General features: G+C 35.6%; 4 protein-coding genes across 5 annotated transcripts in view; 3 read left to right on the plus strand and 1 right to left on the minus strand.

Moving 5' to 3' along the window:
* The window catches only part of LOC116289666 (beta-ureidopropionase), a 29,873-nt gene extending 28,949 nt beyond the window's left edge, over positions 1-924 (plus strand). For both annotated transcript variants that reach the window (XM_031696615.1, XM_089033333.1), the window contains exons 15-17: positions 38-78; positions 364-450; positions 662-924. In XM_031696615.1, coding sequence (XP_031552475.1) covers positions 38-78; positions 364-450; positions 662-754 — 221 coding nt within the window. In that variant the 3' untranslated portion in view covers positions 755-924. The remainder of the gene's footprint in view (positions 1-37; positions 79-363; positions 451-661) is intronic.
* Positions 925-1,028: 104 nt separating this feature from the next.
* Positions 1,029-3,763, plus strand: LOC116289668 (sterile alpha motif domain-containing protein 15-like). Its single transcript, XM_031696617.2, has 3 exons — positions 1,029-1,314; positions 1,646-1,744; positions 2,860-3,763. The coding sequence occupies exons 1-3, from the start codon at positions 1,087-1,089 to the stop codon at positions 3,076-3,078; spliced, it is 546 nt and encodes a 181-aa protein (XP_031552477.2). The 5' UTR covers positions 1,029-1,086; the 3' UTR covers positions 3,079-3,763.
* Positions 3,442-5,779, minus strand: LOC116289667 (GTP-binding nuclear protein Ran). Its single transcript, XM_031696616.2, has 5 exons — positions 5,701-5,779; positions 5,528-5,602; positions 5,367-5,451; positions 4,710-5,023; positions 3,442-4,116 (listed from the first exon to the last, which is right to left on the minus strand). Exons 2-5 carry the CDS (start codon positions 5,570-5,572, stop codon positions 3,898-3,900), a joined length of 663 nt encoding a protein of 220 aa, XP_031552476.1. The 5' UTR covers positions 5,573-5,602; positions 5,701-5,779; the 3' UTR covers positions 3,442-3,897.
* A 729-nt stretch (positions 5,780-6,508) lies between these two features.
* On the plus strand, positions 6,509-13,420 carry LOC116289674 (syntaxin-1A). Its single transcript, XM_089032617.1, has 12 exons — positions 6,509-6,659; positions 6,801-6,890; positions 7,053-7,152; positions 8,305-8,379; positions 8,975-9,060; positions 9,537-9,645; positions 9,830-9,903; positions 10,293-10,382; positions 10,913-10,960; positions 11,231-11,341; positions 12,035-12,123; positions 12,463-13,420. Exons 1-11 carry the CDS (start codon positions 6,627-6,629, stop codon positions 12,110-12,112), a joined length of 894 nt encoding a protein of 297 aa, XP_088888743.1. The 5' UTR covers positions 6,509-6,626; the 3' UTR covers positions 12,113-12,123; positions 12,463-13,420.
* Positions 13,421-16,634: the final 3,214 nt, after the last annotated feature.

Consider the following 16,634-nt stretch of genomic DNA (forward strand, 5'->3'; position numbering starts at 1 on the left):
TTATATTTATTATTTTTGTTGTTGATGTCAACTTTAGGTTCTTCTTATGTTGCTGCCCCTGATGGAAGTCGTACTCCTGTAAGTCTATGAAAATGCCATCTTTTGTACATTTTGCTTCCAGTTGTAAGATTCCTTTATCCTCAACTAGGACCATTCCAGCAGCTGAGTGAATTAAATCACCTTCAAAAATTTTTATTAATAACTTAATTTATTTTGATGTTATTACTATCACTACCACTATCATTATCACTATCACTGTGTATCACTTTAACTATCTTATTCTTTCTTTCTATATTCCTTTCTTCCTTCCTTCATTAATTCATTTATCCATCCATTCATTCATTTATTTATTTATTTTAACAGGGATTGTCCAGAACCAGAGATGGACTTTTGGTGACAGAAGTGGATTTAAACTTGTGTCGGCAAATTAAAGATAAATGGGGATTCCCAGTAAGTAATTTCACTGTTTAATATGGTCATTGCTTGCAGTCATGGGAGGGGACATATAGTAATATATAAGCCATTCATAACATAATCATTCCAAGTATAATGAAGATGCATAAAACACCTGGTCTGAAAGGATACAGTGTTCAGGCCTGGTGCTCAGTTCTCATAATTAGTGACCAGTTCATATTAATATATTTAGTTTTTCTCATGTCAGATGACATCAAGGCTTGACATGTATGCTAACCTGTTGACTGATGCTGTCCAACATGACTACAAGCCACTGGTTGTTAATCAAGAACAGAAATAAGTACACCTTTTGACTGAAAACTCATTTTAGTACCCTACCTCACCACTGAAAAAATGTGTAGCCTGATTGGGAATGAGACAAGCTATGATGCTCAAATGCAACAAGGATACTCAATTATAAAGAGTGAAAAAAGTAATGTTGTCTAGTATTAAATTATTGTTTCTTGAAAACCGTTTCTTTGTGTCGTAGTGTAAGTTATATTCGTAAAAATGATTTGCAGAAGCAATATATTAATTTATATCCAGATTTTTATTACAAATAAAACAATGCATTTGAACCAACAAAACTATGTAAACCAATAATTTTATCCATAGCTCCCCACCCCTCCCTAAATGTTTTTATTGGCTCGAGAACGCAAAGAACTTTGGGTAAAACTCCAGTTACCAAGGCGATACAAGATGGCGAACGGATTGATCCGAAGTTCAAGAAAAACTCCAACAAAGTTCGATTTACACGGATATCAACCTACATTCGAAAACGATGGAACTCCTTGCTGTTTAAATTGGACTGTAGAAGATGTAGCTGATTGGATTGAGTACTTGGGATTCAACCAATATCGAGTAGGAAGTAGCGTATTATTAGTTTCACTTTGTCAGACACTTCAAACTAATTAATCACCGAACAAAAGTTAATACTGCAAACGATACTTCATTCTCAAAATATACAAAATGTTTAGTTATCTTTCCTTTAGTTTTTTTCAATGCCACAGCGGGAATTAATGCAAACAAAAGACAGGAAAACGTGTTACCAATGGTTACGATAAAACATCTGCTTCTGTTTGCTACGGAATTTTTGTTTTTCTTACGATTTGCTTTTTGAGACCAGTTTTGTAAGCTTGAAGATTTTTGAGCTTAAAAGTTTAATGGGACTTTTCAAACTTTCTATCGTTAGAGGCCATTTGCGGATAACCTTATTAATGGACGAAAACTCATTGAAATAGATGCATCAGCGTTGCCAAAAATTGGAATAAACGACTTTGAACACATCAAGGTAAATCGCGTACTGTAATATTACGATTTGCTACTTGGTTTATTTTCATATTATTAAATCACTCAAACAGTCAGCCCTTGCTCTCAGTGGAACAAGATACATCCTGGTCTAGCTTGGGGTACTAACAAATCCATACCAAAATTAAATTTACAAACCATGGGCCACAGCCTTATTCCATGATTAAATTGGACTTGAAAGGAAAATCAATCCCCAAACTCACAGAGGGAAAACCAACATGCTGCTTGCAGCGCTTGCAGCTTGCATGGTGAGACTGAGGACTGACCTCATGACCAGAGGTAGCACATTGACTAAGTCAATATTAGAGAAATATACTAGCACTGTTCTAGAGTGAAGGCAATAAACCTGTGAAATAGATATTAGACTAATACACTTTCAGTAAACCTTAATTCCATTGTTTTCTTGTATCTGACTATTACATATTGACTATGATCTTTATTTCATGGGTTAAATGCCTTTACTCTATTTGCTGTAAAATTAATTACATTAACCATATAGAGTGCAAATAACATACCCGTGAAATAGATAGCTAGCTAGTTACTAACCTTTGATTGCCTAAGTCTAGTTAAGATAGGCGAGCCGTGACTGATAAACTAGTGACGTGCTACTCAAGAGCGCACATTTTAAAATATTTGTAAGACACTCTTACATGCTTTTCCTTCCTATAATTTGACATGTTTGCATTTTCAGTATCTAATCATTTGCGTATTGAGTTGTCACTCTAGTAAACGCCCGTGCTCTAGTTATCATGCCTCACTCAATTCCTGTTTTGTCTAATTAAGTGCTAACCCCTATTTAATCCTAACTATTTCACAGGTATATTACTTGCACTCTATAATGAAACAAAAGAAATGTTTAGAGTGCTCACACTAAATCCTTGAAACACATACTAATTTTTAGCACTAAATAGTGATAATTAAACAATAGAAAACAAAGGATTCTGTATGAAATAGTACTAATTAGTACTATTTAATGTTCACAGTTTTAGTGCATCCACTCTAGTGCAATTTCATGGATATGTGGTTTACACTACCGTTTCACAGATCAAGAGATTGTAACAAATCGCTTCTTAAGACTTTATTACATTTATTATTTAGTTCATTGCAAGGAAGATAAGGGAAGCCCTTGGACTAGAGGAACCTTTCTGGAATAGAAGCATTTCATTACGTCACAGAGAGTTGCTTGCGTTATTTCTGGAAAGGAAGAGTAAAACTGGGATGGAAACAGATGCTTTAACTTTAGAGGACTTTATTCATGAGTTGGAAAGACAAGAAAGATCCAAAAGAAGAGACAGTAAACAAATTAATAGGAGATAGTGACAAGCATTAAAGAAATCAATGAACAGGTCAGTTGTGTTAATTTGAACACCAGTAATGAAACCAGAACCTCAATATAACTAACAAGATTTATATGGGAAAACTAGCTTGACAGTAAAAGCTTAAGTCATGTCATTTTGAAAGCTGAAACTTCATCTACCTAATTTATATAAGGCATTCATTTCATGTCTGGTGTTCAGTTTAACATCACTGCTTGTCTTAAGGTGGTAGGATCATGTGAGCTGTTAGTACCAATGGTCAATATTATAATCCTTTTGTAACAAAATCCTTGTTTCTAATAACCACTTACAATAAGAATAATCTTACATTAAATCCTAACAATTTGTTTATCAACCAACTCTCAATCATCATAAAATTTTATTTTGTAGAAAATGGTCTTATAAAGCCTTACATCTTGTTCTAGATAGTTCAATGAGAAATTAAATAAACACATACTATTTCATTTGTTTTCAGCTTTAAGCTTCTTGATATACAATCTTCCAACAGTGCATATCAAATGAATATAATAATGTAATGGAATGTAATAAACAGGCTATTCCTACTAAAATAGGTCATATTGAAACATGTTTGAGTAACCACAGTTTCTGATAGATCTTCCTGGCACACATAAACCAGTAAAGGTGGAAATTAATAGCTTTAACTGAATAAACATTTCAATAGACTAGATGTGGCTGTTCGTTTGGTGTACGATATTGCAATATGTTCTTTAACATTTACATTTTTTGCAGTATAGGTAGAATCTTTGATCTTTATCTTAGACACAAATGCCAATTAGCACCCCTTGACTTGTTCTTGTATTTATATATCTTCATCATCTTCATCAGGTAGGGCTGTGTTCTGAGCTTCTTGTAAGTCTTGCTCATATTTGGCAGCCAAATTAGGGTCCATATTCACAGCTGGGGGCTCAAGGGCTGGCATCTCGATGATTTCCAAGTTAGCATCACCAACAAGCTTCTTTGCTAGCCACAAGAATGGTTTTTCAAAATTGTAGTTACTTTTGGCACTTATGTCGTAGTACTGGAAGGAAAATAAAGGTGGTTAGTTATTTCCAACCAAACATTTGGATATGTTAAAACTATGAGAAGGGTAAAACAGTTCCATGTGGAAACCAGAAAACTCTCTAATCACTAAGATCTGATTTGAAGTGTGGCATAGTGGTTTACCGCTCGCCTCTCACCACTGTGGTCCGGGTTCGAGCCCCAGCTCAAACTCAGAATCATATGAGTTGAGTTTGTTTGATGTGTTGATCAGGGATCTCCGGTTTCCTCCCTCCATAAAAAGCTACATGTGAGTTGAGTTGCATGTTGTAAATATAGCATTTAGTGGTAGTGCATGTGGAGGGAACCTGACGGAAGAGGCCCACAAGGGAAGTGGTGGTTGTAAAATATAAGGTTCTTTTTATTTAAAGGTAGTTGTAGGGTCCTTAAAGAAAACTTCAATGGTGGTTGGGGCATCAAACCATTTTGCATTGGGGCTGAAGTCTCTAGCGCCCATCTCATCAACATTGTCTAAACATGTTTTGGCGATGGAGTTGCAAGGGGGGGGGGGGGGGGGTATTGACAGAGACCCACTACTTGCCCTACATATTATGTGATGTGTGCAATTTTTACCTGCAGATTCTTCTTTCTGTGAAATGTGATTGACTTGGCCTTTACTTTCCTTTCCTTAATATCCACCTTATTACCACAAAGCACTATGGGAATTCCTTCACAGACTCGCACCAAATCACGATGCCAATTTGGGACATTTTTGTATGTGACTCTTGAAGTGACATCAAACATGATTATAGCACACTGCCCTTGTATGTAATAACCATCTCTTAATCCTCCAAACTTTTCTTGTCCAGCTGTATCCCATACATTGAATCTGATTGCTCCTCTGCTAGTGTAAAATACCAAGGGGTGGACTTCTACTCCAAGAGTTGCTAAATATCGTGAAAAATGCGTAAGTGATAGTTAGTATTAAGTAAAATATAATCTATAAATAGCATGAACTTTAACTCCCAAGTTCATCCTGAGCGATAGAGCAATATTTATTTAAAGGCGAAAAACAGCAATCAAGGTATGCAATCGTGGTGATTCCCAGAATGATTGCTGTGACGAAATACCTCATGTGAGATCCTGACAACTATTTTTGATATTATTAACGATGCATTCATTTACTACGCTGAAATAGTTTACCATTATCATCTACGGAAAAAGATTTTTATAAAGGGATACTGCATAGTTTTTTTTGACTTTTTTAGTAGCACAAGTTAGTTTACTCACCGACATATTTTTTCTCGAATTCTCCTGTTAAATGGCGTTTTACGAACGTTGTTTTCCCGGTTCCACCATCACCAACAAGGACCAGCTGTCGATTAATCACACATTTTACTACTTGACAAGGACAGTCTCTAAAGAAAAATCTCTGAAATCACAGATCCTACCTTGAATGTCGCAACAACTTTCTTAGATTCATCTTCAGTTGCCATCTTTCGAAAGAATATTATTAGATCAAAGAACTGTTGTAAAAAGACAGGTATGATATTAATTTATATCCTGATCTGTAAATAAAACGAGGATTGTAAAATCTACGACAAGATGGAAGAGGATTGCGAACCTTCCTTGTTGTAAAATCTCTTGATGTAGGATTGTTCCGCAACGAAACCGGTCAGAACCAGTCGATTTGAAGTCGGCGGGCGGGAAATCCGATCAGATCCCGGATGAAGCCTCGCTTCTATGTCAACAAAATACAGAAAATCGAAAACTAGGCTACAAAAATAAATAAATACATAGATATATATATATGTATACAGCCATATGCATAAACTTTGACCCTTTTATATATATCTGCAAGTATATCAAAAGCATATCAAAGATTATGGGGTATATTATAGGAAAGTTCTATTGATGGACAACTCGAAAAAATATCAGGGAGGATATCTCATAATTGTACGAAAGGGTCAAAGTTTTTGCATATGGCTGTATATATATTGTTTCTGCCTTGTAAGATATCAATAGCTACAATTTTTCTTGCACTTTATTTTTAGACTTTATTTTTTCTAGTATTTGTCAGTTAAAAATACATGCTTAGATATGTTTGATATGGAGGGAAAACACGACAGGTTTAACAGTTAAAGGAAATTTTGAGTACCCAACATTTGTAATTCCTAAGTCGCATGTAATCAGTTTTTTGAGATATCGTATCTGGGTTCCAAAACGCAGCTATAATTTTCCCTTTACCTAAAACAATAGAATATTTGACAATTAAGTAAAAATAATTACTCAATATTTGATACTGGACTCTGTCAGTAGTAGATTTTTCATATATGACGTCTCGCTTAAATTAATCGCGGGAAAATGACGTAATGAGCCCATACTTAGAGCTGGCTTGCGTGCGCATTTGTTCAAAAGTAGTTGCCGCTGTTTGGTTGGTAGGAGTAACGCGGTGACTGGGCAAGGTAATGGCTGCAAAGGGAGGTGGTGCATAGAAATACGTTCAGAATATCTCTCCTTTGTCCACTTCTACTTACTATATATTCCACCATGAAGGACCGGTTAGATTTTCTCAGCCTAGACGTAAGTTATCGATTTGTCTTTTTAGAAAGAATCTGTTTTACGAATGAAATACAGCCCGACAAACTCGCATGTTGTCCGCCTCAATGAGCTAAGCATTTGAAACCATCACTATTACTTTCACTTGATTTTTTGATTCCAAAGGACAACTTTAAAGATGAAGAATCGTATGGGATGGACGATTCTCATCAAATCAACATGGAAGGAGGCTTTATGGATGATTTCTTCACACAGGTACATATAGCATTAAACTATTCTCACATCATTGTCTGTATAATTTTCTCAATATTATTTATTAGTAGACTCCTCCAAGTGATAGTATAGTCTTTACACACCACTGTGCTTATCGTTACAGCTCTTTTACATTTTACTATGTTTTTCTTCTCTGTCTAACAGGCCGCATCTATTCGCCAAAACATCGAAAAGATCATAGAAGATGTTGAAAGCGTTAAAAAAGCACACAGTTCGATTCTGTCTGCAGCAGTACAAGACAAAGGTTGGTACATGTCAAATTAATCTTTATTTTTGTTTTTGCTATGAATATTCAACTATTATCTTAATTGAACTCGTTTAAATATACCTTTTCATTATTCAAATGTTAGTCATTTTTGGTCTAAAAATCATGAGTTTCTCTTTAAATCAAGTTTAAACAATCCAAATTTGTTGAAAATTGTTAAAAGTACAATTAAAGCTTTACTAGAAACAATGTGGATGTAAACGAAACTTGATACCCTATTTTAATTATGGGAAGAAGTGAAGTTCATCGTTTTGCAAAGATTTTTTTCTTTATTTTAAAAGAATCTTTGAGAATCTTGAATTTATTTTCTTTTTTTGGGTCTATGAGTGATTAATTATCATAAGGAAGTGTTTTGCTGGAACAGGAAAAATATTTAAAATATTATTTCTTTAATTGTTAAATTTATCTAAAGCAAGAGAATATTACTAAAGTTATTTTCAGAAAGTTTATATTTGTGGGAGTTTCAGATCAAATTAACTGGAATTTTTTGGGGGTGAAAAATAAGTTTGGGTATTAAAAAAGCCGATTGATTGATTGTAATGCTGGTGATACTTAGATATCAAATAAATTGATGGATAGGTACTGAACAATATTCATTTTTCCTCAATCAGCCTATTGATTTATGATTTGTTATTGATATTGAATCACACATATAGACCCCTTGCTGTCCATCAGAATGCAGTTTAATTTGGAGGACATAGCTATAGGTTTCCAATTCTCATGAGATTGAAATTATTTTGTTTTGTCCTACAAATTGAGCTGCTTTGACGTCAAATGCAAGGGGTCTATAGAGTGATTATAAATTACAATGATCAATAATTATTCGTTACTTTTTGTGGTGGTATTATTTTTTAATGATTTTTACAATTCAGAAACTGATTTTTATTGATCATTATTGATTAATATTAATTGAAAAGATTATATAAGAAATTATGTAACAAATTATGTCTCATCAGAAATAGTTTTGAAAGTACCTGTAGTGCATGTACCCCATATACTGGGGGGGGGGGGGGGGGGGGTTAGTGGAGAGGTAGGTCAATACCTAAAATAATGCTCACTGGCTTATGTCACTAATTATATTCCTACTGCAGTGATTCAGTGTTTAATATCTTGTTGATATTGCTTTTACAGAAAATAAAGATAAGATGGAAGCCTATATGGCAGATATTCAGAGGACTGCCAACAGGGTTAGGAGTAATTTGAAAGGTATTCAAAAGATGATCAACCCTCGGTTAAAATTGTCTATTGTTGAGAATGCTGAGAGTGGTTGGTAGAGAGGCACTATTGTTACTAATAGAATATATATTATCCAAGACATGTCAGGGTACATAGGCGGCATATGCAAACTCACTGCTATGTCATGGTTGTGGGGTATAAGAGTAGAGCTGTGCATTGTTCTCTCGTGTGCTTTGATGGATTTTCTTTGTTTTTTTTCTGGCCAGTTATAATATTATTGCTTTATGCTGTAGCTGTATAGCTCACCTAGAACAAAACAATCACTAGTATTAACTAGAATACTACTAGCAAGTTTGAGCCCTGCTTCCCTCTTCTCTTAGTATTCCCAGGGTTAAAAACATTCGGCAGTCAACAGAAAATGACCAGCCAAGTTTGAAACTTTCCAGCCAAACACCATTTTGATAGTTTATATTAACTAGCATTTTGATCAGTCCAATGTGGCCATCGTGTCTGGACATTGAGCAGCCATTGAAATATAAATCAGACTATAAATAGTTGAATAAAAATTCACCTCTAAACTGAATAAGATGTTTAGTTTTGATGCAGACTGTTTTCATTTATACAGAAATGGAACTGCAAATAAAGGAAGATGAAAAAAAGATAGCAGCTGGTCATAGTAATGTTGCTGATATTAGAATCAAAAGATGTCAGGTAAAAATATATACTGTGTGTATTAAAACAAATCGACACTGTTCATTTATTATGAAGCAGGTAAGCAAGGGGGCATGGCATAGCAGTAGTGTTACCCCTCTCACTTCTAGGGTCTCTAGTTAGATTGCCAGTCCCAGTATATCATGTGAGTAGAGTGTTTGGGTCTCCCTTGGTTAAAGGGGTCTTCTCCAGGTTCTTTTCTTTTTCTCCCTCTGCATTTAAGCTAACATGCTAAATCAAAATTAGATTTGAGGGTCAGCAGTGGCCCGACTTAGATCAGCCCAGAGGTTGTATCATGGTTTGATCTGTGAGTTAGCCATCATATTCCTTTTCAAGCTTGACAAAATCATTTTTTGACTTTGGGCTTTACATGAGGAAACACTTGCTACAAGAGGTTGCCATACAATATTGTTTCCTTCTCAATAATCATTAATCATTTGTTTGATAAAGTGTTATACTTGTTGTTGTGGTTTTAGCATGCAACTCTGTCAAGGAAATTCATTGAAGTTATGAGTGAATATAACACGACCCAAACCGGTTACAGAGAAAAATGCAAAGCAAGGATACAAAGGCAACTAGAAATAAGTATGTATAGTAAAAACAGCTTTTTTGGTTTAAACGCATGGAATCATAAAAGAAATTAAATTTCATTTAGATTAACTTGTTTTGGAAATTTTATGTTTTTATTAACTAATTCATGGCAAATATTGTAAATAAATTATATAACAAATTGTATGATTTTCATTATTCTATTTTTGTTCCACTTTAGCTGGAAAAGTAAAAACTAGTGAAGAAGTAGAAGAGATGTTAGAGAGTGATGATCCTGTTATTTTTACTTCAAATGTGAGTAGAATTCTTCATTGCTGACAACACAGCCCGGGGGGGGTACTCTTGCCCGTTTAGGGTATGGATGTGTTGCTGAGCCCTCTGAACCCTGACCCTGTTCCAGAGTAAAAATCGCTGAAATTCATACCCTGTTCCAGAGCAAGATCGCTGAAAATCCTGTTCCAGAGAGGAGAGAGCATGATTTCATATACCCTGTTCCAGAGCAAGGGCAATTTTATATACCCTGTTCCAGAGTAGAATTGCTGAAAACCATACCCTGTTTGGCAGCACAGTAGCCGTACAGCGAATATAGGGAATAACCCCCTGGGCAACACAGTTTGAACATTATGAAGTATTGATCAATGTATTCCCAATCATTTAACACAATTCTATTTCATTTGGTTCAGATTGTAATTGAAACCCAGCAAGCTAAACAAGCACTTGGTGACATAGAGGCTAGACACAGGGATATTATCACACTAGAAAAGAGCATAATGGTAACAATATTAATAATTATTTGATAGTAAGCAGTCTGTACCGATGAGTTGCAAATGAAAAGGAGTCTGTAGCCAACAGGTTACTCTAAAATTTAAGTTGGGGTTCAAGGATGGTGTAATGGTAATGCACTCACTTCTGGGTCTTTGGCTTCCATTCCTTTACTTGGTGTTACTTGTTGGTAGAGTCAGTACTAGTTGTTAAGTCTGTCCCTTGATTCAAGGGTTTATCTCTTGGTTCTCTGGTTTTCCTTCCTCCACACGCAACCTAACAACTAAATTCTAATTTGATGTGTGAGTTAGCCATGCTCTAACCTCGATATACCCAGAGGTTGTTTCATGGGTTATGATTTCACCCCATGGATTCAAATGGCTTGATAGTTCATGATTAGTTGTGACTACATACTGCATGGCAATATTTAGTCACAACCAAAAACATCTGGTTGAACATCATTGACCTCTCTAGACTGATACTTTCTAGAACTGTGCACCTCAGTTTTTTCTCATTTGCATGATTTTGTATTATTGACAAGGAACTTCACGAGATGTTTCAAGACATGTACATGCTAGTGGAAAGTCAGGTATGTGATATTAGCACTTCTCTTGTGTTCTCCCAATTCCACCAGATTGAGTTTGTTATAACTGCAACTGTTTTCTACTTTATCTCACAGGATCTCACAGGAATCCATGTTAATTTTCTGAATCATTACCATAATTCTGCTTAGATACTTAACATAAACATTATTAACCCCCTAGACTGATACTTAAACCTATTATTATGCTAATACAGTATTATTGTGTTTTGTAAAAAGGACAGATTAATAATAAAATATCCATATTGTATTTTCCAGGGTGAAATGATAGACAGAATAGAATACAATGTGAATCAAGCGCAGGACTATGTGCAGTCAGCAAAAACAGAAACAAAAAAAGCTTTGAAATATCAAGGCAAAGCCAGAAGGGTAAGTCAACTCAAACCAATTTGTTATTTTGTATGCTTTTTGTTCAATGAACCTAATCCACTTGGGGCCTAATGTTTTGCCTATTTCAGACCATGTGTCACTCTCTTGAAAAGAAGATTCTTTGTTTGAGCTGTATCCATATTTATGTGTCTTCTCATGTGCAACCCTTAAACAAAGAAATAATACTCTAGGGAATGACACATGCATTTAAATGGGAAAACAGTGGGTTAGGTCTATTGTCCGTCCCTCCGTCCACTCATCCATCCATCCATCCATCCATCCATCCATCCATCCATCCATCCCATCCATCCACAATCAATACCATCCATCCAGCCACTCATCCAATCCATCCATCCACTCATCCATCCATCTCATCCATCATCCATCCATCCATCCCCATATCCATCCTATCCATCCATCCTCCCATCCATCCATCCATCCCATCCACTTAGCCATCCATCCATCCATTCATCCATCCACTTATCCATTCATGCCATCCATCCACTTATCCATTCATCCATCCATCCATCCATTCATCCATCCACTTATCCATTCATCCATCCATTCATCCATCCACTTATCAATTCATCCATCCATCCATCCCATCCATCATATTTTGTAAATATTTATGTTTGAAAAATGCTTGAAAATATTATAAATTTATTAAACCATTGTGTTTTTCTCATTTTACAGAAGAAAATTATATGTGGAGTAATTATCTTCATCTTTCTGGCGATAATTATAGCAATCGTAGTTTCTGAATTAACTTAATGAAATTGAAGGTAAAATAATAATATGAAATTATCAAAGTGAGGGAATGAGAATTGAGAATTAGTTTTTTTAAGAGGGAGGAAAACTAGAATACCTGTAGATAACACAGAAGCACAGGAGAAAACCATCATTGAAGCAACTCTGTGTCACAGTGATGGGTTTGGTTGTTTTTGCCCACACACTTTTTCTCTGTATAAACAGTTACAAACAGAATAAACCAGTTTTCAACCTTGTAGAATCATTACAGTACCTACACTTCGCATTGTGAAGATGCATACTAAATCCCTGCTTCAATCAAACCATGATGAGTAGGACATTAACTTCAGTGTTGTTTTGTTTATTTGTTTTAGGTGCAAGCTTCTCAATTGTATGGTTCGTATTCTCAAGCTCCATGGCCGTCTAACATAAATATGTAAATACTATTGGCTTATATATATTAGCCATTCACTTTTGAATCCACAAGGAAGATTTGATAACATGACAGGCCAAAATTACATAGAAAGCATAACTAGAAATACATGGTAATCTGTCAATCATAGGTTATAGTATCAAATTTGCCTTTCTGAGGTTCAAAGTGAGGTTGGTAATGATCTTGTGGTTTATAGGCCTCTTCTACTGTAAGTTTAATCAACAAGATGTTTTAGCTTTGCTACAAATAATACAATCAATCAATAGGAAAAAATGTTTGCACTCAAGCTAAACCGCAATGCACTGTAAAGGCTATCCCACAAAAGGTCTCTAGGATTGAGGGACTGAATCAAAACTCATGCACTTTCTTGCATCCCCATATTCATGCAAATGAGAACCCCATGAGTATCCCATATATTAGGCTTTTTATACACCAAATCCAAATATGGCGACCAATTTGAATAACTTTTTTTTTGGACTGACTAGGCTCTCATACATGTGAAAATGCTTTATGTCCAAGTGAACATGAGGCTGGTCAGTCCAGAACAATAGATACTTAAATTGGTTACAATATTTTGATTTAGTGTATACTAGACGTTAAGGTGCATTCTGGTTTTCCTTGGGTACAAAAGCACTATGTATTATGAGTCCTACCCAAGCCAGACTAAAAGCAATATTGTTTCAAGCTTTCATACAAATATCAGTCAAAGAACACAAATCTACTGTCCCTACCCCAGACAGTCATTTTTTTAATTCAAAAAGTTTTAATAATTTACTAAAGTCGGTAAAATGAATTAATTAAACTTAATATCAAAAAAATTCATGCATATTAGAAGGAGATGTTCTACACTGTTATTTTTGCATTAAGAAATTGTCATTTAATAAAAAAATTATATCGTATTTTACTTAATGTAATAGAATTTATGACTTGAAAATCCTCTGTACCCCTCTCATGGAAAAGGACTGTTGGTGAAAGGGTGTTTTGCCCAGGCATCCCCCATTTTGTCACTGTTAGGCAGAAAACATCTGTGCAACAAAAATAAGTTTTATAAAGGATATGCAAATTGCAGCTTGTTTTAATGATAAACCTTTTCGGCTTGTGCATAATGTTTTCCCATTTTTCAGACTGTATGTTATTCTTTTGACAAAAATATTCTTCATTTGAGTTGCATCCATATTCATGTGTCTTCTCATTCTCAACCATTAAAGTGCATATGACACGAAAACATTCCATCATTTAAAATGTATAGTTTGTTAGTAATAATAAATATATCATAACAAAATTTGTTTCAAAAGCTTATTTCTTGAGATATTTGCGAAAGTTAATCCCAATTTGTGACGTCATTTTGTTGACACGTACTCTAGATTCAGTAGTAATGTACTAAATATAAATTGTAATTCATATAAATTAACAACAAAAGACATATTTTAGTCAGCTTCATTTGATAGCTTACGTAGTACTCTTCCAATGTTGGGAAATTGAAAAGTGTACTACTTGAAATTAAGATTCTATATTCAAACATATTTCATGTATTTGCAACTAAATCTGGAGACTTGTAAACAAAATGACGTCACAACTCGTGCTAAAATTTTTTGAATTTCTAGAGAAATACGTTTTTGAAACAAATTTAACCGTGTTATTCTTATTAATGCCAATAAACTACACATTTTTAACATTAAAATTTTTCCGTGTCATATACACTTTAAACAAAGAAAAGATGCTCCAAGGAATGACACATGGTCTCTAATGAGTAAAACATCACTCTCAAGAAGAAAAAGTCTATACTATTACTCACAAGTCACAGTGTAACATGTATAAGTTTACTTTGGAGATAAAGCAAAAGTAGTTTCCTTTATTCTTGGAATAAATAAGCCCTTGTACAATAAACTCCCACTACAGTGAAGTCCCTTAACCCTTTATGCCCCATGGGGAATCTTGCTTACGTTGTGCACTAATCCCAAGGGTCATTAACATTCATTGTGCAGTATTGAGTATGCCTTAGATTTTGCCTTATAATGCCAAAGCAAGCTAAGGTACTGCATTACAATAGAAAGAAAAATTATAGATCTAATATCAAACTTTATTTTTAAACATCATAAGGTAGTAAATACATAAAATCTGATGAGAATATACTACTGAAAATCCTAGAACCTAAAACATACTTGCTCAGCCATTTTGTTCTAGGTTTGATATTGCAAACACATGGATTAGATTTACTATAAATCATCTCCTAGATCAATAATTCAATATAGAAATGATAAAAATGTATATTGAGACATGCAGCTAAAGAATAAGCTAGTTATCTATCATGAAAGTCAAGTGGTTTTCACAAATATGAAATAATTAAAGTTAAGTTAATTTTGAATTTGGCGCGTCCAAAGTCGGTCCAATCAAGCTAGGTCACTAGCGGTATGGTTGCGAAAGCACTTCAAACACACTCGCTTTCCACACAGTTCACACTGTAATCTGCACCAGCTCTTTTCTTTTTTCCTTAGGCATCTTTTGCAGAGGCCTTTTGTGCAGGGAATAGGCCAGTGGCCACCCTGCAAAGATCCAGAAACACAGGATAATTTGCGGCAACTGAATTCGCCGATCAAGTCCTTTGCAAGTTCTAATCTAAATTGAAGCTGTGTTCGTGAGCGATGATTTGGCGCCAGCATTTCTAAAATGTGGGCATTTACAATGCTCAAGTCAATGAGAAACCAAAATAGGTATCTCCACCACTTTCTGGACTTGAGTCCGACAGCATAGTAGCCGCGAGATTGATCACTGCGATCAACAGCACCCATGTTGGCGTTGTAGCTCTTCACTACAGGAGCGCTAGGCACATCGATAATGGTTCCATCGCGTTGTTTTCGTTTTACAGTGTCGTCTCCAACAGGATTCGACTGGCTGCTTAAAAAGTTGACAAGCCTCTTGTCCTTCCAAACCGTTGCCACGAGATTGTTCTTTCGTTTGAACAAGGATTCGCCTTGTTTTAAGCGCTTCACGTCGGGGTTTTTTTTCCCTAACTCCTTCGGATAACCCGAACTGCTAGCTTTTATCGTGCCACATAAATAGACTTGGTCTTTTAATAAATCTTCGGCTAGACGAACTGATGTGAAATAATTATCACAGAAGACATGATGGTTTTTGCCTGTGATTGTCCGTGTTAAATCATGTACGACACGGTAGCCAAGGCCATGTTCGACTCCGCCATCTTGCTTCTTCCCCGTGTAAACTTGGAAGTCCAACACGTAGCCATTTGAGGAATCGGCACACTCCCAGACCTTTATTCCTCTCTTGATGGGTTTGTTGGGCATGTATTGCTTCATCCCAAGCCTGCCTTTGTACTTAACCATAGCTTCATCTACAGCAACGTTCTTTGTTGGCATGTACTCTTCGCGGCATTGCTGTAAAACACGATCAACAACAGTTCGAACTTTGTAAAGTCTGTCGTGTTGCCGATCTTCTCTCGGAAGAGCTTTAGATTTGTCATTGAGATGTAGATATTGATTTAGTTTATCATAACGATTTCTTGGCATGACTTTTTTGATCTCTGGGACTCCAAGGAGAGGTTCTTTAGACCAATACAGTCGAGTTGAAGGGAGCTTTTTTATTCCAAACACGACGTGAAGACCAAGGAACGCTTTGATCTCTTCGGCTGTTGTATCACGCCACTTTGGATCGGGCTTCACAGCGATGCATTGCTGGGCATACAGGTTAGTTTCTCTGACAATAAGTTCGATTAAGTCCTCGGGAAACAATAAATGAAAGAAGTCCAGTGCAGTTCCATCTTCTGCAACTCCAGAGACAGGACCAGAGCGAGATACAAATGGCGCGACATTCACAACTCCATTGCCATTTCCCCAAGTGTTTACATCTTCTTGTGGCTCAGTTTCTTCGTCATCTGAGACGGAAAAATCAGACAAATCTTCTGTGTTCACTGTTGAAACAAAAATATCTGATTCAGAAGAGTCTGAAGCAGAGTCTGAGTCGTTCAAGGCTTGAATATCGTCGTTCGTAAATCCTAAAAAATCTTCCGAGTCGCTATCGCTCTCCATTTCCAAACGTGTTTCTTCAACTATAATTTTCACTGCGAACTTGTGTGACAACCTATGCCATATTTGGTAT

This window comes from Actinia tenebrosa, unplaced genomic scaffold, assembly GCF_029948245.1.
Source record: "Actinia tenebrosa isolate PJP-AT-01 unplaced genomic scaffold, QUT_ActTen_1.0 PGA_scaffold1__47_contigs__length_23844297, whole genome shotgun sequence".
Taxonomy (NCBI): Eukaryota; Metazoa; Cnidaria; class Anthozoa; order Actiniaria; family Actiniidae; genus Actinia; species Actinia tenebrosa.